This window comes from Podarcis liolepis (genome assembly GCF_965112155.1).
Source record: "Podarcis liolepis genome assembly, chromosome: 2".
Classification (NCBI taxonomy): Eukaryota; Metazoa; Chordata; class Lepidosauria; order Squamata; family Lacertidae; genus Podarcis; species Podarcis liolepis.
In genome coordinates this window covers 96,351,510-96,377,914 of record NC_139555.1, presented here as the reverse complement: position 1 = coordinate 96,377,914, position 26,405 = coordinate 96,351,510, and the positions used below count along the sequence as shown (strand labels likewise).

At 41.1% G+C, this 26,405-nt stretch overlaps 1 protein-coding gene across 50 annotated transcripts in view; it reads right to left on the bottom strand.

Moving 5' to 3' along the window:
* The window catches only part of FOXP1 (forkhead box P1), a 546,942-nt gene that overhangs the window by 99,323 nt on the left and 421,214 nt on the right, over positions 1 to 26,405 (bottom strand). For 30 of the 50 annotated variants that reach the window (XR_014522962.1, XR_014522963.1, XR_014522964.1 and 27 more), the window contains 4 exons: positions 22,261 to 22,398; positions 20,012 to 20,101; positions 8,692 to 8,851; positions 632 to 836 (listed from right to left, as the gene is read on the bottom strand). Coding sequence is in view for 47 of the 50 variants with exons in the window: in XM_083491912.1 (XP_083348038.1) it covers positions 632 to 836; positions 8,692 to 8,851; positions 20,012 to 20,101; positions 22,261 to 22,398 (593 nt within the window). In the remaining 3 variants the exon portion in view is untranslated. The remainder of the gene's footprint in view (positions 1 to 631; positions 837 to 8,691; positions 8,852 to 20,011; positions 20,102 to 22,260; positions 22,399 to 26,405) is intronic. The other 20 variants (XM_083491883.1, XM_083491885.1, XM_083491875.1 and 17 more) reach the window with 1 other exon arrangement.

The window sequence follows — 26,405 nt, the reverse complement described above, 5'->3', positions numbered from 1 at the left end:
AGACACAACAAAGATTAGTGACTTTAAGTCAGCAAATACTCTTCCTGAGTCCAGGGGTATCAGCAGTAACATTTATGCAACACTCAAGAAGTTAACTCTTAGCTTACACACTAAAAAGTTGCTGAATTAATAGAAACACAGGAAGCTGCCTTAGACTGAGTGTTTTCTGGCTCAATACAGTAGTACCTCAGGTTACGAAGTTAATTCATTCCGGAGGTCCATTCTTAACCTGAAACCGTTCTTAACCTGAGGCACGCTTTCGCTAATGGAGCCTCTCACTGCCGCCACGCGATTTCCATTCTCATCCTGGGGCAAAGTTCTCAACTCCAGGTTAGCGGAGTTTGTAATCCGAAGTGTTTGTAACCTGTAGCGTTTGTAACCCGAGGTATCACTGTACTGTCCACCACTGACTGGCAGCAGATCTCCAGAATGTCCCAGCTGGGGATCAAACCTGGGACCTTCTTTATACAAAGCAAATGCTCTGCTGATGAGCTATGGTCCTTCTCCATACGCTACGCCATTTCTCCCCTTGTATGTAGGTGACAGAAGCCATATGCATGAATAAAACAAACACCACAGTAAAGATATGCCGCTCTGGGCAGAGATAAGGAGGAATTCTAGAAGCACTTACCTCTCTCTTTTAGGAGTGTGGACTGATAGTTGTCCATTTGTTGAGGCATGTGAGTTTATTATTAAGGAGGCCTTAGAGGAGGCCGAGGAGGAGATGCATGTTGTCGACAGGTCCAAACTGCTGTGGTTGTTGCTTGCGGCTTCCTCTGCTGTGTGAGAACCCGTCACTTCCTTCCAGAGTTGCTGCAGTTCATTTGGAATCATGCCTGAAACAAAATTGAATAGTGAAATTAATTAACAGCTAATTTAGCCATCTTCAAACAGTAATTAATATCAAAGCCAGAAAACAAAACCTAGTCTGGGAGGTTATTTTTCAAATTCCAAGGACCAAGTAATAAATGCCACATACACACCACTGAATTGGAGCAATAGTAATGCTGCCTGCCAAGTCAACGTTTCCCACAAACTGCATGTCCCTGCGGTTGATTAGTTAGGTAGGCTTCACTGTTATGGTAAACTGGAAGGCGGGCAACAGGGAGGTCCCATTGCAGTCAATACATCAAAAGCCAAAAGATAGTTTTTAAAGGCTATTTCTAGTCCTCACTGAAGACGTGAATACAGGAATATGAAAGGCTCAGACATAAGGAAAGTAAATCATGGCATTTCCCTTATTTTATTTTTTTATCACTTTCACATTTAAATAATGCAATACTTTTAAGTCCAATGAGTCAACCAACCTGGGCTGGCTGCATGTTTTAGAGAGCCTTGAGCAAAGTGCTCTCTGGTGGATTGATGGGTTAAAGGTAAAGGGACCCCTGACTGTTAGGTCCAGTCGCAGATATGACTCTGAGGTTGCGGTGCTCATCTCGCTTTACTGGCCAAGGGAGCCAGCGTACAGCTTCCAGGTCATGTGGCCAGCATGACTAAGCTGCTTCTGGCGCAACAGAACACCAAAACCAGAGCAGTGCATGGAAACGCAGTTTACCTTCCCGTCAGAGCGGTACCTATTTATCTACTTGCACTGGTGTGCTTTCGAACTGCTAGGTTGGCAGGAGCTGGGACCGAGCACTGGGTGACCATTTAGGTTAATGGCTGAAGAAGTTGTCTCAACAGAAGTGTTAACTGTTTTTAAAAACACACACAATACAACAGCAGCAGCAACATTTTTGTATGTGTGAATGTAACAGATTTAGGAGAATTGCTGGCGTGAGAGCAGAACAAGTTACATTCAGAATAGTGTGCTGCCAGCCCATGACATTCTCTAGAACAGAGATGGCATTTTTGTGTGCAATTAAGCTAGGACTTTTCGATACAGAGAGATTTGTGCTTCCTCATGTGGCGTTCTCTCTTAAGATCTACCAGACAACAGGTGGCAGTGCTACAGCTACGGGGGAGGGGGGCTGGGGACAGGGATTTACAGCCTGCAACCATCCAAAAATGCATTATGGGAAAGAACAGTCAAGCCACCTAGCTATTTTATCAATTGTGAACTTGCAAACCAAATTGGCTTTGGGGAGATAATTCATGATTTTTAGCAAGGACCAGGAAAAAATAAAGCTTTGAAGTGAATTGGTGAGTTTATACATGGTTTGCAGTCATACACTCATTTCAGAAATATTATTTAATGAGAATGTATGTATGGGATGATATTGGTTTATGTATGTGAAGGGACCCTATTGTAAGTTTGTACTGGGTCCAAAAGAATACACTTCAGCCCTGTGACAAGCTCAATCATTGTCAGCTTTAACATGGCACAGCTTCTTGAATATCCTTACAGACTCATTACTTGTCACCTATGATTTTAGGCCTTAATGCACAAACAACCTTTCATGCTTTACGTCAAGCTATTTGGGACACAGGACAAACAATTTACTCAACATATACAATTCCTGGGGGAATATATATTGAGAGAGTGGAAACTAGTTAAAACAGAACCTTTTATTATTGATAGGCCCATTCTCTTAATCACAATGGGAAGTAAAGTTCCAACTGAGGTTTTCCTTGCAAGATTTATATTGCAAAACAATTATTGGCTGCTTTCTGAAGGAGAATCTAAATAAATGGTGCTTCATTTTCTAAGAAACTTGGTGACAGATGCATTTTAACCTCTCTTCAGAAGCAAGGAAGGTCTTCAAAATAAATTTATTCATCTGTGTTATTATGACAACATGAACCACAATGGTACTAATTTTGTGCTTAAGTTGTAAATGATGACAAATAGCTTTGTTATTAAATACAGTTTTTATTAATCACTTTTAGACATAAATTATGAATTCACATTGTCTTCATGAAATGCTTTTCGAATTTTAACAGTCAAATTGATTATACCATGATTATTTCATTAACACACCTATCTTTCTCATTAATTTTGGTTTCTAGAACTGCTCAGTTAATTGATGGATGTGTCTAGCTTAAAAAACCCTGCAAGTTTCTATATAAGTAACACTATTATTATTACTGTCATTTCTTGATCAGTGCTAATGAGCCATTGGAAGTGAAATAAAAACATACTTTTTTAAAAAGAAGAAATACTGTTTAACAAGGTAAGTTCAAAATGGTGTAAGCCACCAACTTCATATTTTGAAGAAAGTACAGTTTAATATGACATCCCATAAAGGTTATGCATGCCAAAATCTGAGAGTCGTTTGTTCTACTGTTGTAGACTGGCATGGGCATACGGGACAAGATGGAGTTTTAAGTTTTAAAAGCATGTTGAATCAGTCATGTTTTCAAAAATAAAATTAATTGATTTCTTTTGAAGAACTTGGAAGTCTAGGTTTCAATGGATGCAACTGCTTTGTTTTAACCTGTACTCTGTTATCCTTGCTTTTTTCAAGGGTGGGGAGGAAAATCTGCCATTTTTAAAATATACATCCGTGTCTGAAACAGACATGTCTCTTACCAAACCTAAGGCATTAAAGACAGTATACAATATATTCATTTGAAACACATAATAAAAAATGCCAAGGTCTAAATTTAATTTATTTTTGTCATTTAGAATACAATGGCTAGATAATCATCTCAACGTGATCAGCCAAACATCTTTACTTTGCTAAACTGTTAAAGATTTTAATTATGCTAGCTTTGGAGAGCACTGGTCTAATGAGGCGATAGACTCCAGAGAATCTAAGTGGTTAAGAACTGTGAAATGAGTCTGATAGGATTTTTTTTATATTCACCGTGGATCGTTTGCATATCAAAGAGGAGTAAATTATTGCACGACAGACCAATAACCTTCCCCGCCTTTCTGAGAGTAGCATTAACGAAAACATTTGGTCTTTGCTAGTGGGCCGCCTAAAAATATATATGCAAAAATGCTTTTTAAGTGTTTGCAATTAGTACATATTCTAAAATACACTTCGGTTTATACATTAAGTGATCAGATAGTCTAAAGATGCATCTATTGCTATAAAGTCATTCCTTCTCCTTTCATAAAAATCAAATGCCAATTATATTTTGATGGATTTTGTCCCATATGAGCATTTAGTTATTAGACATATTCAATTATTGCCTGTCCCTTGAAATTAAACCTCTGAGGCAATTTAAACAAAGAGAAAGGTCACGACACAATCCTGTGTCCTGTTTAGCTGCAACTGGGCTATTATTTTCAAACACCTTGCAAAGTGACAGTGTGGGATGTATTTTTAGCTAACACGCTTGACAGGACTGTCTCCACACTAACAATTACCTGTGAATATGACTGACCCTTTCACCACTGTTTACTCAGTTGAAACAATAGTGAATGGACTTGTCTGTTGATGGGAACATATTGATAATAGAACACATGAGTCAACATCATTTTTATTTTGGGAGGATACACGGATATGAGAAAAAGACATTTGCCGTTATCATTACTGTTACCATTAGCTATTATAAAATCTTCGTAATCATAACTCTAGACTTTCAAAGTGAGATGATGCTGTGTGTTTCTGCTTGATTGTTGTTGATTTATATGACCAAAAAAAACCTGAATACCACAGAAAGTCTCTCGATACATCAAGGGCAAAGGGGGCAATTAGCAAGCTGCAACATCTACAGCAGGATTTGTCCACTATATAACAGATGGGCAATTCATAACATTAATGAGAACTGTCTTTGTACAACAAAATCTAAACAAATTCCACAATTTTGATATAAAGGCAAAGAAAATATCTGTAACTGCAGTTGGAGGTGGTCACGAGCATAAGGACTGCAGATCAGATTGAATTATGCAACAGAATCTAATTATGATGTCACAGAGATCCAAGTGACATAATTGTCCCCCAAACCAGGACAATGCTATTATGAACTCTTCAACAAGTAATAGTTTTCTTCTTTAGCACAAACTCCATGGATAATTTTATCTGACAGTTGAGAAATGTTGCAGAAAGTTAGTTACTGCTAAATCAAACCTAAGGGCTGATTAAATATAGTGGCCTCTGCTACTAGCAGAACCTAAGAGGTGGGAATGATACAATCACGATGAACCCACCGACACTAGAATATTGTAATATCAGAGAGAAATCACATTTTTTTAGCTTCTAACATTGGGCTCATAGTTATTAGCATTCTAATTTATGTTCCAGCAATTTGGTAGGTACAAATTGAGAGCACAGGCATGTATCTATCTTCAAACCACATCAAATAGATAAAATAAGGTAAAAGGTAAATGACCCCTGGACAGTTAGGTGACTATGGGGTGCAGCGCTCATCTCGCTTCAGGCCGAGGGAGCCGATGTTTGTCCATAGGCAGCTTTCTGGGTCATGTGGCCAGCAGGACTAAATCACTTCTGGCGCAACGGAACACTGTGACGGAAGCCAGAGCACACAGAAATGCCATTTATCTTTCTACCACAGTGGTACCTATTTATCTACTTGCACTGGTGTGCTTTCGAACTGCTAGGTTGGCAGGAGCTGGGACAGAGCAACGGGAGCTCACTCCATCCTGGGGATTTGAACTGCCGACTTTCCGAATCCTAGTATGTTTCCTTGAGAGTGAGGTCCACTGAGATTAGAATCAGAGTACCTTCTATTTTGGTATTGTGTAGTTCTGGTGTTCTAGGTTCAGTTGTTTAGGATGCTTCTTAAATGAAGTTTGCTTTACAGCTGATGCTGAGTACAGACTAGATTATTGATGCATTTGAATGTAAGGGCAGGAGTGGTTACACAAATGTTTCAATGTTATATATGCTGTTTTATTGCAAAGCAAGGGATTGTAATTGATTAAAACTTTTTAAATGTTTTGCTTCAGAGCTCTTTGAAACAAGCAAGAAATGCTGCATCATTTGTAGTTGTTTTTGTCATATTTACCAATATAATTTCACCTCTAAAATGCAGAAACGGATTGAATGGCTTGTATTTTTAAGAACAAATGTACTTCCATCTAGTAAAAGATTCTTTTTGTACTTTAAAACAGTTGCCAGTTACAAAAAGGGTGTCTATACTTTAAGCGTTCATTGCCAATTATTATTACAGACTGGAACTTTCACACTCTTCTTCGTTGCATTTTTTTTTTTCCGTGGGAGAAGTATCTTCTTCATTATAGAAGAAAATGCAGCCAAAGGCTTAAAAAATGTATGTTGTGGGGACAGCTGACAGATTACTGTTCGTGGAACTCGATTTTCCAACCCCAGGTACTCACTGGCTCAAAGACAACTTGAGTTGCTCAACCTCTTTTTGTCCTTGTACCTCCATACCCAGGTGACCATGTTCAAGCAAGCAGAAAGTTGATTTAAACCTCGTAACGACATCAGTTTTTAGCCATCAGATCTCTCCAATAAAGGAAAGGAATGTGTTGCATTCTGACCTGTCTGAATTCTCAAGTTACCTTTCCCCCGCCTTTTCCACAACACAACAGCACCCCCGAATCATAATAGTGTGAAAGGGGGGAGGGGAATAACAACATAACTGAAATTAGCCGCCAACACAACCCAAACTGCCTTTGTTTTGTGTTTGCTTGATCTCCAGTGCTCACCCCCTTTTAAATATGCTTCCTCCTAATGTGATAGGAATTAATAGTTATACTACACTGCGAAGCCTATCAATCAATGCCCCCGACTGCTGAATTACCTACTGGTGTCTCTGATGTGTTGCTGCACAGATTACACTTCATGCATCACCACATTCATTTCTTTCACATTACACATGACCGTGTCTTGTCACTGCCCAATTGCCCTCTTTTGGACAGCTTAACTGATGTACTATATACAATGAGCATCACCAAGCAAACTTAACAGTATAGAAACTGTGGGAAAAAATTTGGAAGGCTGAAGCCTGAGTCCAGGGGTGGGTATGCAAGAACAGCTTGTGATGTTTCTTACCAATAAATCTGGAGGTATAATTAACTTGTGCTGTAATTTTTTTACATGTAGAAAACCGGCAATAGTCTGCATGCCTTCTCCTGCTTTTCCCCCCTAGGGTTTTTACTTTATTTTTTCTTACTCATCCATATTGTCCATAATGTGCCAAGTAAATTTCCCAGTAGTCTCAACCTCTCTCAGGAACAGCGGGAGTTTGGAGCACATAACCAACACCAACCCTTCGATAAAAACCACTAAGTAGTTGAGCCTGTTCAGTCATTACCTGGCATGTAGGATTCTATCAGGAAAGAAATCAAAAACATGCTCCCTCCATTGACCTCAGTGCAGGAAAAAGGTAACAAGTGCACTGAGAGACCACGTGTTCAGATAAATGCAAGACATCGTGATTCAGTTAATTAATTTTCTCCAGAGGAGAAACAGAAAAAAATAATATATGAGCAAGAAGGTTGCTCTCAAATCTCATCTGCTATGTACCCAGAAACAACTGAACAGGTATTTTGGGCAGTAAAGGTGAATTTAGGATTGGGGTGGGGGAAGGAGGAAAAAAGTCTATCACTTGTACAGTGGTACCTCGGGTTAAAAACACCTCGGGTTACAAACACTTCGGGTTACAAACACTGCTAACCCGGAAGCAGTACCTCGGGTTAAGAACTTTACCTCAGGATGAGAACAGAAATCATGCAGCGGTGGCAGAGGGAAGCCCCATTAGCTAAAGTGGTATCCTCAGGTTAAGAATGGTTTCAGGTTAAGAACAGACCTCCGGAACGAATTAAGTTTGTAACCAGAGGTACCATCTGTACTCAATTACGGAGGTGAGGAAGTCACAGCAATTCTTTTTCTGATAGCCCACATAGCTACTGTTTTCAGAAGATTACAGGAGGCATGTTTTGGCTAAATTCAATGGGTGTCAGGAGATGGATTTCATTAAGGTCCCCCTGATATTTCTCCCTGCAATTTGAGTGCTGTCTATATGTGAATGTAGAAAGTGCGGTGATATGCTGTGAAAAGTGTCAGTTCCTGATTTCTGCCCATTACATTGCTGTAAGATGCACACACAGCCTCACAGCAACACGCTATGTACAAGCCATCCAAACAATATGAAGTAGAGATACTACATTTTATTTCCAATTTTCTTCTTCTTTAAGAGCGTAAAAGCTTTCAAGTTACACAGAACTCTTCATCTGCGTAACTTTTAACTTTTCTTATATGCTTTTAATGTTGCATATTCTTACAAAGCTAACTGGGCTGGAAAGCATCAGTTCAACTATTCCCCGGTATCAACCATCACTTACCTGCTGCACAAAATAAAGCTGTTATAACACAGACTTGATAGATTCATAAGGCCTGAAATTCAGTTTTGGAGGCTTCATTAGGACAAGGAACCTAAACCTAATTCTCCAAGAGGTAGATCCATCCATTAAGTAGAAAAACGCAAGACACTCAGAAGTGCTTTCCAAGTATTATATACCGTATTTTTTGCTCTAGAAGACTCACTTTTTCCCTCCTAAAAAGTAAGGGGAAATGTGTGTGCGTCTTATGGAGCGAATGCAGGCTGCCCAGCTATCCCAGAAGCCAGAACAGCAAGAGGGATCGCTGCTTTCGCTGTGCAGCGATCCCTCTTGCTGTTCTGGCTTCTGGGATTCAGAATTGCCCCCCTCCCTTGTTTTCCTTCTCCAAAAACTAGGTGCGTCTTATGGTCTGGTGCGTCTTATGGGGCAAAAAATACGGCATTTCTCTAGCGCTGGATGGATTTGTCAGATTAGTGTGAAGCCTGTGAAAGCTTCATTTCACAAGGCAGCAGTCCTCAACATGCCACACATACCTTGAGCAAGTGGCTGCAGTGGCAAGGTAGGCTGGCCAGGCTGAATCGTCAGCAGACCCTGGCGCTGCAAAGACAGGAGGTGCTGTTGCTGCAGTTGTTGCATCTGCAAAAGCTGCTGCTGAAAGGCCAACTGCTGTGAAGTCACCTGTTGCTGCTGGGGCTGTGAAACAAAAGAAGAAGAAAAAAAGAAATTATGGGTGGAATCCAACATAGTGCCAAGTGAACGTTTCGTCAGTAACGATGGCTGGAAACAATTCTGTGTGGGGAGAGAATCCCATAACCAGAGCACCACCACCAAAAAGGCCCTGTAGCAGAACATATTGCTGCAAAGCAGACCTGCACAACTTGGGTCCCACTAGCCAAATCTGACTGCATATCAAGGACTTGATAAATGCTGATTTTACTGCCCCTTACACGTGTAAAACCAAGGGAGATGTCAAGCACATGGCTAGCTACATTTCACAGCTGGTAGGCCACATTCAGCTTGGTGAGTCCAGCAGCGCACGCCTGCTGTATAATCAGTTTCCAACAACAAACCATCACATTCAGGGAGAGAAGGTATCTGATCTTGACATGTAAAGAGTGTCCAGTGGCCTGATGCCCAGAGGGAGGTTGCATTACAGTATCTAAATTTAGTCTACCAGAAAAACTTGGACTGGGTTTTTGGAAGACAGAATCTATGTTCCATAGCACTGAATGGAACCCACAAAGGATACTTCTCACTTTTCTAGGAAACCATATTCTGATTGGTAGGCTTGCAGGGGGCAGGGCTGTATGTACCATATTTAGCCTCTCCCTTCTCTGATCAGTACGGTACCATTGCATCTTATGTGGGGGTTTGGTACCAAGGGTTCCTTGTATATGCAAAAACACGTATTATAATTATTAATAAAATACTAAGCAACACAGTATGTATTGTTGCATGTATTTATGTGCTGATTACCTTAGGAAAATATAAGGGTATACTTGTATAATATTATACATAAAATAAAGCATAAAATGAAAGACGTGTTTGCATTTTTAGAGGAACTGGTAAAAACAAACATGCTTCTCATGAAGATCAAGGCACGGGGGGGGGGGGGCGGAAATCTGTGCAAGTTAAGTTCAACATTGAGATTTGCAGAAAACTCCATCCCAAAATGCAGCTGCAGCTAACAAATTTTTGCAGCCCCAGCCATTATCCCTCACTCTGCTAGTATATTTCAATATAACCCAGTCATAAAGACATTAACGAAAGTTTGCTTTGCAAATTGGGTGGGGTGGGGATGACAAGCGTTTGTGTCTGGGTGTGGAGTAGAAGAACTGTGGATTTAGCACTGACGCTGAAAACACATCACAAGTTGAGCATGTGCACACAGACACCTTGTTCCTTAATGTTAAGCGTTGTCTTCCCTATGACAGGAAAGTGGGAGGCAGGAGGGGGGTTGTTATGGGGAAAAAATAATGTAATATTTGCTAAGAAAGGTGGGAGGAGCAGCACAGTCTTTTTCAAGGTGCTGATGATCTGTCTGGGATACCACTGCCCTATAGGTGTGCTTCGTATTTTCAAACATATATGAAGAAAGAGCACAGGCTGAAGTTGCTCATGAATATATGGCGGGCACTATCTCAGAGGCAAACTTCGTTCCAAGTGTAGGGATGGGAGAGGCTGCAGTTTCCTAGCCAAAGGCACTCTGCTCCCTCAATTCTCTCTCTCTGTGAAGCCCCCTTTTGTTGTTTTAATGTATTTTTAATATTTTGTTGGAAGCCGCCCAGAGTGGCTGGGGAAACCCAGCCAGATTGGTGGGGTATAAATAATAGATTTTATTATTATTATTATTATTATTATTATTATTATTATTATTATTATTACCACCACCATCTTTCCCCTTAGATTAAAATGTCTGGTCAATCTTTATTGCTGGCCATAGAGAAGATTTCAAAAAGGACCCATCCTGTCCACTATTCTGTTAAGAAAAATTTCTCCAGCCTGCTAAATTTTCAACACAAGCTGTAACCCGGCTTCTATCAAACAACCATAGTTGGTGTTAACCACAGTTTGTCAGTTTGGGTGCCTCAACAGGCTGTGGTTAAGTACAAATGGAAGCGAAAGCTCCTAAGCTCTTCCTTGCGTCGGGTGGGGTGGCTCAATCTTGTCATGCTGAAGTTATGGTTTAGTTTGATGTCTGAAGAGTATTAAAGAGAAAGAGTAAACAATTCCTCTGGGCACACCCCATATAGTTCTTTGAATTCTGTCCAAAGTCTGACTGTATGACATATAGATCATTCACGCAAAATCTGTATGGATTTTATCCTGACAAATAAATGCAACGATGAACATGTTAAAATAAAAATAAAGTCTGTGTGATTGACACCCTACTTCTTCCAGCTTTGTGCCAAACTGGCATGTATGTATGCCATGCGTGGCTTGGGACGGTTCTTCACTGCTAAAGCAGACTGCACAGGAATATCTGGTGTTATGTTTAAATTGGACAGGATTCTTCTATAGTGGGGCAGGCGGGGGGGGGAGAGAATGCAACAATGGAATTGTATTCTTATATCTTTTTTACAAGATGCAGTTGATAGCTCACAACCTTGTTGACAGTGAAGTTCTTGTGAACTTTGGCGCTGAAAAGTCAAAGCGCAGAAAGCAGCATTACGCCAACATATCATATACACTTAATTTTAATGAAAAATAACCCCACGCTATGCTCTATTTACTTATTAAAGAATTGTCTCAGCTATTAAGGCTCCAATTGGCTAATTTATTGCATTTTGCATAGTAGCTCTCTCTGTCATGCAATCAATCAATTCACAGTTCTCTCTCCTGTGTTATTCCACTTAATTTTTTTTTTAACTTCAATGCTTGGGGAGGAGGAGAATTATTCACCCTCAGAAGAAGACTAAGTTGCTATATTCCACTGGGATCTGAACCCTGAACCTCTGAGGTGTAAAAGAACATGTTGCTTTTTCACTGCTGCACCCAGAGAAGCTTTTAACTACTCTGTTTATCACTTCTGACATAAATAAATGAGAAAAAAATCAGACCTTTGAAGAAGAAAAACTTCATCTAATATTGTTAATTAGCCATGACAAACGATGAAATAACATTGTAAATCTTTCATAGAAACAGCCACTAGATTTTAATTACACACATTCATAATTTAGCAAACAACATCTTATTTGAATGCGTTTAATATGTACAGTACTCAAGGCTTCAGAGTCCTTAATTTTGTTTCACTTAAGGAAGCCTTTAGGTTCTGCTCATCTTGTATTTTATTTGCTTTGTTCTTCTAAAACCATAGAAAATGCCTTTGCAGTTTTGATAAATATCTTTTTATTTATTGTACAATGACACGAGGAAAACTTTGGTTCCATAAAATATCAATGCATCGTGCCAATGTTTAGCTATTCCTTAAGCCAGCCAAAAAAAAAAAGTTAATGTAGATTTCCTCAGTAATTATCTGAGTGATAGAAAGATAATACAGCACACTAGAACAATAAATAGTAGGAAATTATCTAATATCCCTAATCTGTTAGGAATCATATCAAGGTGGAGGTCTGCAGAGCTTTTGTAGCTAACATTTGCAGAAAGAAAGTTAACCCTTGACAGAGAGAAACATATATAATCCATATGACAGCAGAACTGAGGGAGAGGGGGAAGGGAAAGGAAGGGTGTGTGTGAAAAAACGCATGGCATTTGGAATAACTCCATTTGCCTTTAAGAGGTCTATCTGTGCACTTTGATTTTAAAACACCTCCCCTTAAAAACAAGCCATTGGTATATATAGCTAAAAATTAGTTATAAGAACTATTCAGAAAGTATTAAAAATGTGAGACAGTGATTTATTTTGATTTGTTTTCTTTTTTTGCATCTGATTCATTTGAACTCCCCCCCCTCTTTCTCCTTTATATACCTAGCCAAAATGAATAGAAATCACTCGAGAACCTAACTGTATTCCTAGGATTCCAAAGGAAAAACAGGAGCGAAGGTGAGTGGAGCTGGAAACCTTCCCTGCTCAACATATACATTAATTCTATTGGGAGAAGGGAAAATAAACTCGGATTGAGAACCAGGTCACAAGTATGTTGGTCAACCAGAGGGCTGACTGTCCCGCAACACGCTGTCAAACCTAGTCTAAGGGGGAAATGGCACAAATCTAGATTAATGGTGGAAACCACAAGCATGTAATGGGATAGAATCCTACAAGTTCAGTCCTTGGTGGCAGATAAACTGCATTGTTTTATTATGTTTGCAGTCTCCATGTAAGAAGCGTACCACAGATCAACCCTGAGTTGAAGCTGACAATGTGAATAATCTGGCTGACTGGCTGGAAGGAAGCGGGAGTGGGGCAGGGAGTGGGGGACAAAGGCACTTGAGCACAAGAATGGGCACACTTGAACATCTTCCACCGCCCTTGAACATCTGCAGATGGTTTAAAGCAGGCATCCCCTAACTCGGCCCTCCAGATGTTTTGGGTCTACAACTGCCATCATCCCTAACAGGACCGGTGGTCAGGGATGATGGGAATTGTCGTCCCAAAACATCTGGAGGCCCGAGTTTAGGGATGCCTGGTTTAAAGAAAGGAAGAATGAAGTTTCTGTGGACCATGGAGGAGCTGGGTATGGAGAAAGGAAAATACAGTGGTACCTCTGGATACGCACACCTCTGGTTGTGTATCCTTCAGGACGTGAATGCGGCAAACCCGGAAGTATTTTTCCGGGTTTCAACACGCAGTCATGCACAGAAGCACTCTATGTGCCACGAGCATGTGCACAAGTGCTCTACCACGCCATGCGCAGAAGTGGCACCTCCGGTTGAGAATTCCTCAGGATCTGACCGGAGCTCCAGAACAGATCCCGTGCGCAACCAGAGGTATCACTGTACCATCACCTTGCAGATTTCCCTGCTCCTCTCACAATCTATCGTATTTTTCCGTGTATAAGACTGGGTTTTTCCCCTTAAAAAATAATGTCAAAAATTATGGGGTGTCTTATACATGGGGCCATCTTCCCACATTTTCTTAAATCTGAGTCCCCCAAAATAGGGGGCGTCTTATATATTGAGGGCGTCTTATAGACGGAAAAATACGGTATGGCCTTGCCCTGACGTTTCTGCTAATAACCTAGAAATACCCCTTGCCTGCTTGATTTTTCTATACGGACCCGGGAATGGGGAGCCTGTGGCCCTCTGGATGCTGTTCGACTACAACTCCCATCACCACGGATCACTGGCAGTGCTGGCTGAGGCTGATGGAACTTGGAAGTTCAAAGTTGTATGGAGTACCTTAGGTTGCCTTGCCCTGATATAGGCAGACCAACCTACAGTGAAGTCGGATACATTCCGATGGTGGTGAAAATGCTTCCAATAACTATTTAAAGCATGCCACAGCAACTATACTAACAGAGCCATTGAAACTCCCCATACAACGCACTGTGGAGGTGGCCCTTCACTCAGCTCTGCTATAGAACATATGGATGGCCCATTGGCAGTTCTCCCGGCAGAAGAGCCCCAAATGGGGCACATTGAGGGTGGGGAAGGGGCGAGGTTGAGCCAACCTGGGATCCACAAAAGGTCTCACTGCTGGCAGTTGAGTTCACTGGTGACAAGGAGTAGTCAAAATGATAGGAGCTATTTGTGTGTGTGTGCTGTTAGTTGCTAAGGCCCATTTATCTGGGAGTAAACCCTACTGAATTAAATTAGACTTCCTTCTGAATAGACATCAACAGGACTGCACTCTAAGTGGCTTATTTTGCGGGGATTTGGGAAATATTGCCTTCCACATACTTCGTATTAGCAACCAATTTCAGGCCTATTACTCTACCCACTGAGAAAGTTAATTGATTTTCTGTCTGAAAAACCCAAATCTACAGCCAGAACAACAAACATGTAAATAAGCTGAAAAGTCGAGGGCATTTCAGTTTTAAACCAGCATGCCCCGAGATGATCCAACTGTTCCTGATTTTTCCTGAAGTTATTGGATTAATATAAATCACTAGGATAGTTAAACCAGTGTTTAATAATTTGTTCAGCACCTCAGATATTAATCCTTGTGAAAAATTCATACTGTAAAAAGGATGATTTAGTAGGAGAACACTCCCTGCTTTGGACATGTCAGGGACTTGCCAGTTTATTGCAGGTTAATATTTTAAACCAGCTTTATTTATATAAGTTGACTGATGCCTGTTCTGTTGTCTTCAGCGCTATCCTCCAGGAAAAGCTCATGAAAGCTATTTCTCCATTTAAAAAGCCAGGATAAAAAAGTATACAAGCCCATTGTCCAAGAAAGAACTTAAAAGCGATGCACGTTGCCAAACTGTGCTCCCCACCCAGTTACCAAACACAGGATACAAGGCAGCTTGTTTACTTCTCACAATTGAATGCATACAAAAAAGGTCTCGGTGCAGTCCTGTTGTCAGGTCAGTAGTCAGTTGTTAAAATGCTGAAATATCCTGATAAAACTTGCATTTTTGATCCCCTCCCTAAAGCTGCTGTCAAAGGTCTGTTTTCCTTTCTTGGGTTACTCCCTACTGCCTAACATAAATTGTCATAACTACTGGAGGACAAACAGCCTTTTATCAAAACAATCTACTTAGCTCAACATGAATGCAAAAAAAAGAGAAGAAAAGAAAAAAAGGTGGTTGGGTGGGTAGGTGGCAGGCGGGTGGGGGATGTTTCCCACCTTTATTTAGAAACATTTCCATCATCGTTTCCCCCAGGTCTATTTGATAGACTCAATGGGATGGTGCTTAATAAAATCAAAACACGAGAGAATAGGACCTGGGGAGTTAACAGGCTCGAGATCTGGCTGCAACAAATGGAAATGCTGCTATAAACATGCTCTCCACCCTGCCGGAAAACTCCCTTTAATTCTTACTTGCAAAAAACCAGAGACTTTTAATTTTTAAAAAACACACTACCATATAGAATGTACTGGTTACAGGTCATAGATTCCTTGCTTTCAGATCTGCTTGGATGGGACTGTGAGCTAACAACAAGGAAGAGTGCAGCAGATTAACACAATTGAGCCAAATTTAAAAATGGTTAAGTCCATAACCAATTTCTCTCATGTGATTATTTAGTTTTGAACACATGCATTCACACTCATGCCATATGCATGGGCATAGGCAGGCACATGGCTTACCATGTGCATATTAATTCCTCTTTCACTTAAAAAGATGGCGGTGAAAAACCATCATAGATGGGTTTGTATTGCTTGAAGCACCCCTCACTAAAACCATCTGGTTATTAAAAGAAAAAGCGCTTCCTCTACCCCCCCCCCCCAGCAAACAGCAGCTAAAAGCAAGGGGTGTGTGCCCTTCGCTCTCCTTACATCAATCAATGTTGTAATACTAATTTTAAAATAGGAAGGAGATTTCTCTTATTGTAACTTTGGATACCACAATATCAGGTGTGTGACCACAGTAAATCAGTTGTGATGGATATTGAAATGCCATTACATTCTCCAACCCTCCATCCTGCCTTTTTAACACAGAAAGTATTTTTCCTTCTTCTCCAAGCCATCATCTTTGTGTCAGAGACGCTCTCCTGTCTGACAACAGCAATTTAGAAGAGTTAACTTTTATCGTTCATTCTGCTGTGTAACTTTCCCCTTCAAATTTCTTTATCTGCCCTCTGAGCTCATCTGAACTTTCATGTTCTCCCAGCATGCAGGCTTGCATTCAAAACTATGTCTAATAGACCAAATAAGAGGTTAATAAGAAGTGGCAACAGAAAGAAAAAAATACAATCCCTGGTAACTGATAAGAATGACAGTGGCAGCCCTTTATTGTTTGTCTTCAAATATAGAGTTAAAGATCTTTAAAAAACTAAAATTTGACGCCTTTGAAAAGAAAGAAGCACAAAATAACAACAGGGGGTTATTGCCTGGCAGCCACAGGGGAGAAGCTCCATAATTCTTATTCTCCCTTTTGAAGGTTGTTAGAAATCTGATTCAAAAAAGCAACAGCAGAAGGAGAAAGCCTCTTGAGGCTATAGCCATTTCCTGTGATCATGCATAATGTGCTTCAAAAGTGGGTTTTTACCAATTCTGTTGATCAATTGCACCTCCTTCATATTCCCTCTTTTTTCCCCTCTTTTTTTTGCTGTGTTTACATCTGATGCGACTCAATGACAAGCACTGTCTGAGACTGTGAAACAGACCTGTCATGTTGATTTATGGGCGCATCAAACCACGACTTGTCCAAACTGAAGCTCGCAGTTCATTAATTAGAGAGTTGTGACTTTGAAGTCAGCTTTCAGACTGTGGTTTTTAACATTTGGCTTAATTTATATGCTCTTGAATGTGGATCTCTAAGGGAAAAACTGAAATTCCCTTCTTGTCTTTGAACTTCTTTTGACCGCACAATAATCATTTCTTTGTCCAGAGTGATGCCTGCATCCCAGAGTCATTAACGCGCATTGAACTGCCACTGATGAGTAAGCCCTACTGAATTAGAAAAACAGCCAGCAAAACAAAGCTGAGAGCATTCTGCACAGTGATATCTCACAATTACATGCCTTCCCTCCCTGTGCCATTTCCATTTTAATTACTGTTAGTCCTTTAGATTTACATTTTAGACATTTTTTAATCTGTTCCCTTTTTTATTATAGTGGCGCCCGTTAACGGGCTATAGTTAAGGTTCATGTCAGCGTTTCCCATTATAACCCCCCCCCCTTATTTTCATAACGCGACTGTAAAAATTCACACTTGACTTAAAACTTGGTTTTCCACAATAGGGGAGAGCGGTTTGATGGAGGCCAAGAAAGTGTGTGGATCAATCTGGTAATGTGTGCTTGCATAAATCACAACCACCATGCTGACACACAGCCAACTCAGGTGTGGGAGCATCGTGTAATACGGCACAACATTCTAGGCATCCCAACAGGCAGTCATGCAGTGGGCAGGGGGTGGGACGCCTTAATACCAACAGAGTTTCCACAACCCACCATGCATTTTCTAGATGGCAATTTATGGTCTTGAAGGAACACAAACCGAGGCAAAATTTATAAAATACAGCAGAATTTGCAAAGTTGCAAATTGTGAAAGGCATATGGCAGCATCAATTCGACTATCAGTAACAACTGATGTAGAAGGGAAGAGGACCCCACTGTATCCCACAGGTTTCAGTTTCATAAATGTACCAACAATTCCATTTTTCAGCCATCATTTTCAATTGTAGATTTTGCTCATGTAATGTTAACTATATTTTTTGGTCCATGCTATGCATGGTATAATCCTCAACAGGCTTTTTCTGTGTGTGTGTTTGTGTGCGAGATATGTTTATTTTAACCAGGATAGTTTAGAGGGTAAACCTATTCCCTCCCAAACCCAAGTTTCACCTCCATTAGGAAGCTACTCCAAAGCTCGGCTTGGCGCTTCCTAAATCTGTACCTTCAGGGAACCGTTCCATGTCATTGGCTCCTTTGTCAAAGAACTTCTGCCTGGTTTGTCATGGGACCTATGTGCAGAGGATTATGGAGCGGGATCTAGAGTGTTCACAAATGGAACTGTCTTATATTACTGTTTCTCACATCATCCAAACAGTCCATAAGAAAGACATGAGGGCCTCTGTTGTTGCCAGCAACTGGTACTCAGAGGCATGTTGCATCCTAGATCACATACAGAACAGTAATATTCATATTCCTGCATTGCAGGGGGTCGGACTAGATCAGGCTTCCTCAACCTTGGCCCTCCAGGTGTTTTTGGCCTACAACTTCCATGATCCCTAGCTAGCAGGACCAGTAGTTAGGGATGATGGGAATTGTCATCTCAAAACATCTGGAGGGCTGAGGTTGAGGAAGCCTGAACTAGATGATCCTCAGGGTCCCTCCCCACTCTATGATTCTAGGTACAAGCTGTCATTCAGAAGCTTGACCTTCATTCCTCATCTTCTCACTGCGGAGCACCTGATGAACTTCAGAAGTGCCACAAAATACTCTGAAACATGGTTTGACAATCACAGTTTTATAGCCAAGCACAGCTGTTATGTTAAGGGGTAGAAGATAATGCATGCAACATCAGAGACTAGTTAGAAGTGCTTAAATCCTAGTGAGTGAATGGGGCTTCAGTGCTTTGTGCTTCCATCTCCCATTATTTAAATGAGTCTTAAGGCTGCTTCACACCAGATGTTTTTTTTCCCTACATTGAAATTTGCTTTGGACATTCTGAACAAGGAAGGAAGGGGATAGAAAGAGTGGCAGTTCCTCTTCCTCAGCTTGTTTAAGAGAATCCTTCCAAGCAAGTCCACAAAATTTACCAGCCTGAAAAACAGATATACTAGCCTGAATGGAGCTGCCAGAAAAGACACAAAGAGCTCCACCCCTCCTGTAGCGTTGGATTGCATTTCTATACACTCGCCTGCATGAAATCCCTTGTCACTTTGGGCTTGCAAGGCTGGTGTTTAAATACAGGGCTGGTTTACAATATCCAAAGCAGAGTCCTGACATCTGACCCTGTGGGGACAGATATGCCATCTTTGTATCTGGGCCCAGATTCAAGAGTTCTAGTCAGGTGTAGTGAGGGCAAGCCCATGAACTTGCGCACAACTTTTTCGAGCCAACTTAAAAAATCTGCAAAGCTACCCAGAGATTGGTCCCCAGCTCAGGAAAAGAAAAATGTCATGTGTGACATTTCCCCTCAGGATACCCCGTTCTATCTGGGTTGCAACCAATGGCCTCAATCCAAACAAAGTGTGCATGCAGTAATCAGGGCAGCACACACGTAGCGTAGTAAAAGAAGCTGGAATCCATCAATCAACTGTTTGGCAGCGAAGGGGAGACTGAATCCAGCCTCCAGCTCCTTCTTCTGAATAGCAAGATTTCAGCTTTGTTTACCAGGCTACATGTGCACCGTGTTAGCTGCTGGACTGGGGAATTATAAGCACAGAACCACTTTATGCAAATTAATTATCCATTCATCTAGAGAGATGTACGTCTGGAGGCTGGGTCAGGGCAAATGTGTACACAACCTCAAAGACTCCAGCAAATACAGCACTAGAGATTTTCATTGTGCTACGTTTTGGAAACACAAGTTGTTAGTGCAATCTTTCAAGTAGTAACTTCCAGAAACGTTTCCTTCTTCTGAAAAAAATACAACTATAATGTGCTGTTATAACATACCGTAGGAAGAAAATGGGAGGACCAAACTAAAGAAGCAGCAGCAAAGAGAATACAGGTTCTTAACCCTAAACCCTAAACCTAACCCTAACCCTAAAAGCTGGGGCCCAGTGCATTCAGCTCAGCTTCACAACCATTAGCAAGATAAATGATGGTTCTGAAGTTGTTATACTTTCTTTCGGGTTCTGTGGTTTGCAAGGGAAAAATGGGCTTTAGTTGTACCTCTTTAGGCTGTTTTCCGGCATGTTGTTGCTGTAAAAGTTGTAGCTGCAACTGTTCCTGTTGTTTCTTATAAAATTCTTGAAGCTGCTGCTACAAAGGAAAAGGGAGAGGGAGGAAGAGAGGGAGAGAGGGAGAGGGAGAGGGAGAGGGAGAGGGAGAGAGAGAGAGAGAGAGAGAGAGAGAGAGAGAGAGAGAGAAACAGAGAGGGAGGGGGAGAGAAAGAGACTGTTAAGTAAAACAAAGTAGGAGAGCCAATTCAGGATCCCCTTTTGGTGTAACACACAAACTGCGATTTGAAAAATAGCATCCTTTTATCTGTAACAGTCTGACCTTTAGTTTGAAACTCGACAATAAATTCAGTGCACACTGACTATTCTTGGCATTATCGTTTGAAAAGTAATCTCCAAAATGAACTGATGAAAAACATACCATTTTCTACACAAACTAATTAAAATAAGGCAAGGAATGACCTTTGGTTGGAACAACAAAGCCAAAATGCCCTTGCTGGGAGAGCCTGGTGAATCTTTATTTAGAAGCAATACATGCTTTCTAAATCATCATTGCATTGTACTGTACTAAGCGTTGTTTGGTACAGGCACAGGCTCCCTGCTTCCACCCACCTTGCCCAATCTCCCAGATAGATAGCTTTTTTGAAAGTTCCATTCAATGAATGAGAGAGAGAGAGAGAGAGAGAGAGAGAGAGAGAGAGAGAGAATGACTAAGGTACAGTGCACAAGGTCAACTTGCAATGGACTTTGGCATTGCTGCACCATTAATGAATTAACCCTGCATAGCTCACTGAGATATGTAAACCTCAAAGTCATTTTTGCATTTCCACTAACCCACAGAGAGAGAACGATATTAATTCATGGCATACATCAAAAGTCTAACACACGTTTCCATGACATGCAAGGGTTTGTACACACTTCACTGTTGCCTTCTTAAATGATGTGCCTAGACGTAACTGTTTTGTTTACCACCACATACGTGAAAGCCAATGCGTGAGCCACAGCTAGATGTAACCCACTAACGGGAGATATGACCACAAATGATATGACCACTAATATAGTAAAAACGGACAGGCAGCAATTGCACTGAGGTTATAAAAAAATTATCCCAGGGTATAATCTATTAAATCTTAAAAGTTCCTGCATTGCAGGGGGTTGGACTAGATGACCCTCATGGTCCCTTCCAACTCCACAATTCTCTGATTCTATGAGTCGGTTAGGCTGACACACCAAATAAGCTTTGCAGCGGAGTGGAGTTTTGAACCCAGGTCTCCCATAACTGCATTCTATTCTCTTAACAACTGGCTCCCTAAATGCTCCACCTGCTAGTTGTTTTTCCAGTGTGTTTCCTTATATGCTCTGTAAGCTGGGGGGGGGGGAAGTACTTTGACCTCTTGTTTATTCTAACTAGTTATGGCGCAGGTTCTTTTTGGTAGATGTAGGTGAAAAGCAACCATTATAATATATTTGAAAACTTGGAAAAATCTGGTGAAAAATCTACATCCCATTCTGAAAGGCTTTGGAATCTTTGGTCCCCGGTACTGTATTTTTGAGAATGCAGTGAAGAGAGGGATATATGCTCAGTCATCATCTAAAGCTGCAAGTATTATGTAGCATGCATGTGCCAAAGTATGAAGAGAGTTACACAGCTGGTATAGGGGCTACAACAGATGTATTGTCCTTATAAGAACACGTTTGTGTGTGTGTCTGTGTGTAGATTCAGGTAGGTAGCTGTGTTGCTCTGACACAGTCGAAATATATAGTCATACTTAGCGTTGCGTTAGGTTCATGTTGCATCTTTTCAGCTTGCGAATGCGGCAAACCCACAAGTGTCTACTTCTGGGTTTTGCTGTGTGTGCAGAAGCGTTCTGAACGCTTTGCACATGCGCAGAAGCGTTCTGCACGCTTTGCACATGCGCAGAAGCGCTCTATTGCACTCCGTGCTTGCTCAGAAGCGCCACTCTAGTTGTGGACTTTTTGGGGTGCGAACGGCACTCCGGAACGGATCGTGACCACTGTATTAAAAAATTGTCCAGTAGCACCTTAGAGACCTACTAATTTTGTTCTTGCATAAGCTTTTGTGTGTGTGTGTAGTCTATGCCTGCCTGTCTACCCAATTCACATAGGATGTTTGTCTGCTGTGGAGGAAAAAATCATGACTTCAAAATCAGCTCAAAGAGGCTAGTCCTTCAATAGCAGTGTTGGTGAGCTGAACAGCTGCAAAGGAAACAAACTGTTTACCTGCTGAAGCATGAGTGCCTGCTGCTGCTGGAGCAGGACCTGAAGTTGCTGCGGAGTTAGCACTTGCTGCTGGAGGATCTGCTGCATTTGCTGAGGAGTGATAACTTGAGGTGTCATCATAGCCACTGACACAGGAACCTAAGAATTAGGAAAGTGTAAACAAACAAGCAACTCAATATGTTGTTCATCATGGTTGTGGTTGTTGTTTTTCAAGATAATAAGCACTTCTCTTTCCACTTCAAGCATTCAAGAGCATTCCTCTGGTTCACTTAAGTGACCCATCTTTTACTTCCCAACACCTTGGTTATAATTTGATCCTGACTTGTTTAGTTCACAGAAATAATAATAAAATAGCATTAACTAATTACACCTTCTAGGTATGTTTCTCTGCCCCCCCCCCACCCAATGCGTTATTTTGCAATGGAATAATTTCCAAGAAACCTGAACTATTCATTTGTGTACCTTCTAGAGGCACCCATCAATTCTAACAAATTTCTGCATTAATTAATAAGTAAGACCCTTCAAAAGCAGCCACTGGGGAGCCTGAACTTAATGATTTGAAGCAAATGAACGCCATCACGGCAATATCGAAAGCCGCACCTTGTTCCCAAGCAATTTTAGCAGTGGAGTTCCTACAGTGATGTCTCTACCATTCCATATTCACCCAGCATACAGATGGCTTCAATTCTTTCGTATTATGTGAGATACCATTAAAAGCCGCTTTCCATGACATTTCAGTGACAAACAGCTACAGTGATGAACTTGATAGCATTTCATATTTGCAACTGTTAACACGTTTCTGCACGGGCATCTTTGCAAGGAACCTGTACACTGTATCTGAAAGGATGATGTCTTGTTCAGATAAAACACTGACATTAAAATGACAGGCTGTCTTGGCCAAGGTTACACAAATTGTATTCAAGCGGATACCTAATGACAATGCTTTGAATTCTGCAAGCTTTCTAGAATGTAATTTAGCTATTCAAAATAATCACTGCACTTGTGTTTAATTTGCAGACTACATGAGAACCATTTTGTCAGTTCCGGTAATGCAACAAGACTATTTCGCTAGAAATCTCACCAGAAAAAAGAGAGCGAGCAAGCAAGAGAGAGAAAGATGGGGGGAAGATACAGAACTCACATGACTTTGAATAGTAATATTTAAGCACCTTACTTTTCTTTAGTTTCAGCTGAAACACATGACAGCAGAAAACTAAAAGTGGTAAAGGATATAGTTTGTTAAAAAGGATCTGCTGTCATCTCATGTATTACAATAAAAGGTAATAACATGTTTTGAACATTTTTATGCACCACGCTTTAAAAAATCAGTAGACAATAGCTGATCCGGAGATAAAAGGATTTAAAAAAATATTTCAGGGGAGTAGTAAGCAAGAAAGAGACGCAGTATTAATTTTATGTAACATAATGTCTTAATATGCAGTTTATCTTGACTTTTTCACATGATTTGTCCTGTCATTTGCATAGCAAATTCTCATTCCTAATTTCACAGTCATTATGCACTGATGTCCTGATTTCTCAGCACCACTAATTTTGATGAACTAAAAATGGTTCCTGAAGGTCAGATTCATGTATAGTGAACACCCTCCGATGTTGTTGTGTAGGTTTACACAAGTGTCAGAGACGGTTCTTGTTTGCAAGAGCCAAAAGAAACTTACACACCTTTTGACACTTCTGTTAACGTTAACACTGGAAATCCACACCACAGCAGCATCACCATTCTGAATTTGCACTGTGCTGCATGTCAGGATAACCCAAAGCAATTGAGAACCCAGTTCAAGACACAGCAGCTCCCTCGTAGCACTGATATGCTTAAAGATCGGAACAAGCATAGCGTAATAAGAGTTACTTGAATTTATCTGTGAAGCAAGGCTTAGTGAATACTAGACCAACGGGTGGGTCGTTCTGCTCTACAGCCTTCTCAATTGTTATCTACGCCGGCTTGCAGATAAACCTACAAAATTTACTAACTTGCAGAAGTGTTTACTAGCCTGTGGAAGGCTGGGAGGAAGAGCTCTAACCCTCCTGCAACAGCTCACTGCATTCCATGATGCACATCAAAGAGCATTTTCCCCCACCTCTAGCAGCTGGCTTGGTTTCGATGCTGAGCACAGAGGAGCTCTATTCTGCCAGCCTGCTCACTCGCCTGCATGGAATCCCTTGTCGTCTACGGCGACCAGGCTAGTGCCTTAATACAAGAGTGTGCCTTCCCATGAGTTCACGTGTGGCACTGCCTTACAGAAGTATAGCTGGAACTTATATTGGCTACAGCATAATTCCCTGGGAAGTTAATTCCAGACTCCCACAGGCACAGCCCTCTCACGGAAGGGTAAACACCAGTAGCAAATCCTGAAAGGCAAACACTAGTTTACCCTTGGGATCCCTTCCAACTCTTACAGTTCTCTGAAAAATGCAGTATCAGCGTGGAAGAATCGTATGTAATTTTGCCCCAAGGCAGTAAAACAATGCTGTACTGTGATAATACCTATAAGCCATGATCTGCCTTCATCAAATCGTAGAATTGTAGAGTTGTGGGTCCCTTCCAATATGTAGGAATCTTCCAATATTCCCTATAATGCAGGAATCTTCTGCCCAACATGGAGCTTGAACCCACAACCCTGAGATTTAGAGTATCAAGCTATACTGAGAGCTGGTGGAACATGGGGGCTAAAAAACTAAACTGTGAACAATGAAAGCCCCAATTTGTATTTCATGCCTGCCATGAACTGGAGTGCGGCTGTACACCATCAGGTACCTGTTGGGAGCTGCACATACAGCCCCCAGAGCCTCCTTATCCACCATAGGGCGGGCCTTGCCATGCAGCAGAGTGAAGCAGGTGGCACCACGATCAGGTGGATAGATGAACATAGGAACTGGCCCAAGTTTGGGGGAGGGATGGGGAGAGGAAGGCTGCCATTTGGGTTTGGGTTCAGGCAGCTAGAAATTGGCACTCCTTCTCCTTTCTCGTCTCCATCTCCTTTTGGGCAGCGGTGCAGAAGGACAAGGGAAGAGAACAGGAAGGAGGTGCCCATATTGATAGTCACAAGGAGGCGGTCCCACTTTTGGAGGAAGGGTGTTGGGAGTATTTGGCCCAAGGGTACCTCGAAATCTGGAGACTACACTGTCCTTAACTCTAGGCTTCCTCTACTCTCTCCCGGGAAACCTTTTTCTTCAATAGCTGTTTTTAGCCAAAACCACATTTTTTACCTTCAACAATTTCGTCTACTGAATGCCAAACATGGATCAACATTTATTATACAGAATTAACCGGGAAAGCTTCAACCCAAATCTTGCTTCAAGAACTCGAGACAGTAGCATAGGTAAAGTTTTAAATAAATATGTTCAAATGGAGCAAAAACTATTGTGGTGTATGCAGGCAACAGCCAGAGATTTATGGATAGCTATTCTGCTTCTCAACTTTGAATGTCCTGTCCAACTTCTTCATGTAACTAGTCCCTAGTAATACTAGGCTTTAAAGGGCTGCTGCAGCAGGGATAGGCTATTATAGCCCACACTTTATTACCCATTACTACCGAGGTCATTAGCAGCAAGAGTGATTGTACCGGTCTTAACCTATTGATCATTGTAACTACTATCATTTAATCCTGTGTTGAATGTCTGGAAAGCTGCTAAAGGCACACAAGAGAGAGTGCTCTAGCACTGAGAAATATAGTCAAAGCTTGGAAATTACACTTTGATTCATAAAAACTAGCCAGTGGTTTAAATCAATAGTATTTAAAACAGTCATGTAAGTTCTTAACTACAGTCTCTAATATTTATTGGTCCCTGTTTGAGTGTATTCCGTCAAAACTGTACTTATTTTAGAGACTATGCAGTATACCACACATTACATCAGAGTGAAATAAGAAACCTCTGTCTGCTCTTGATGTTAACGTGACAGGACTTCAGTCCCGGGTGGCTGAAATTTGAAGATACCTTTTGCAAATGGCAAATGCTTAGAAAACATCCTAGTTTAAATCAGGCCCACTTTAAAAGAAAGGAAGAATGAGATCTCATCACTTGAAAACACCACTGAAAGGTACCGATCCACAAATTATTTACTGATCAAACATTTCTTTACTATGAGTACTCCGGAATAAACTAATGGTGATGTACATTAAACTGAG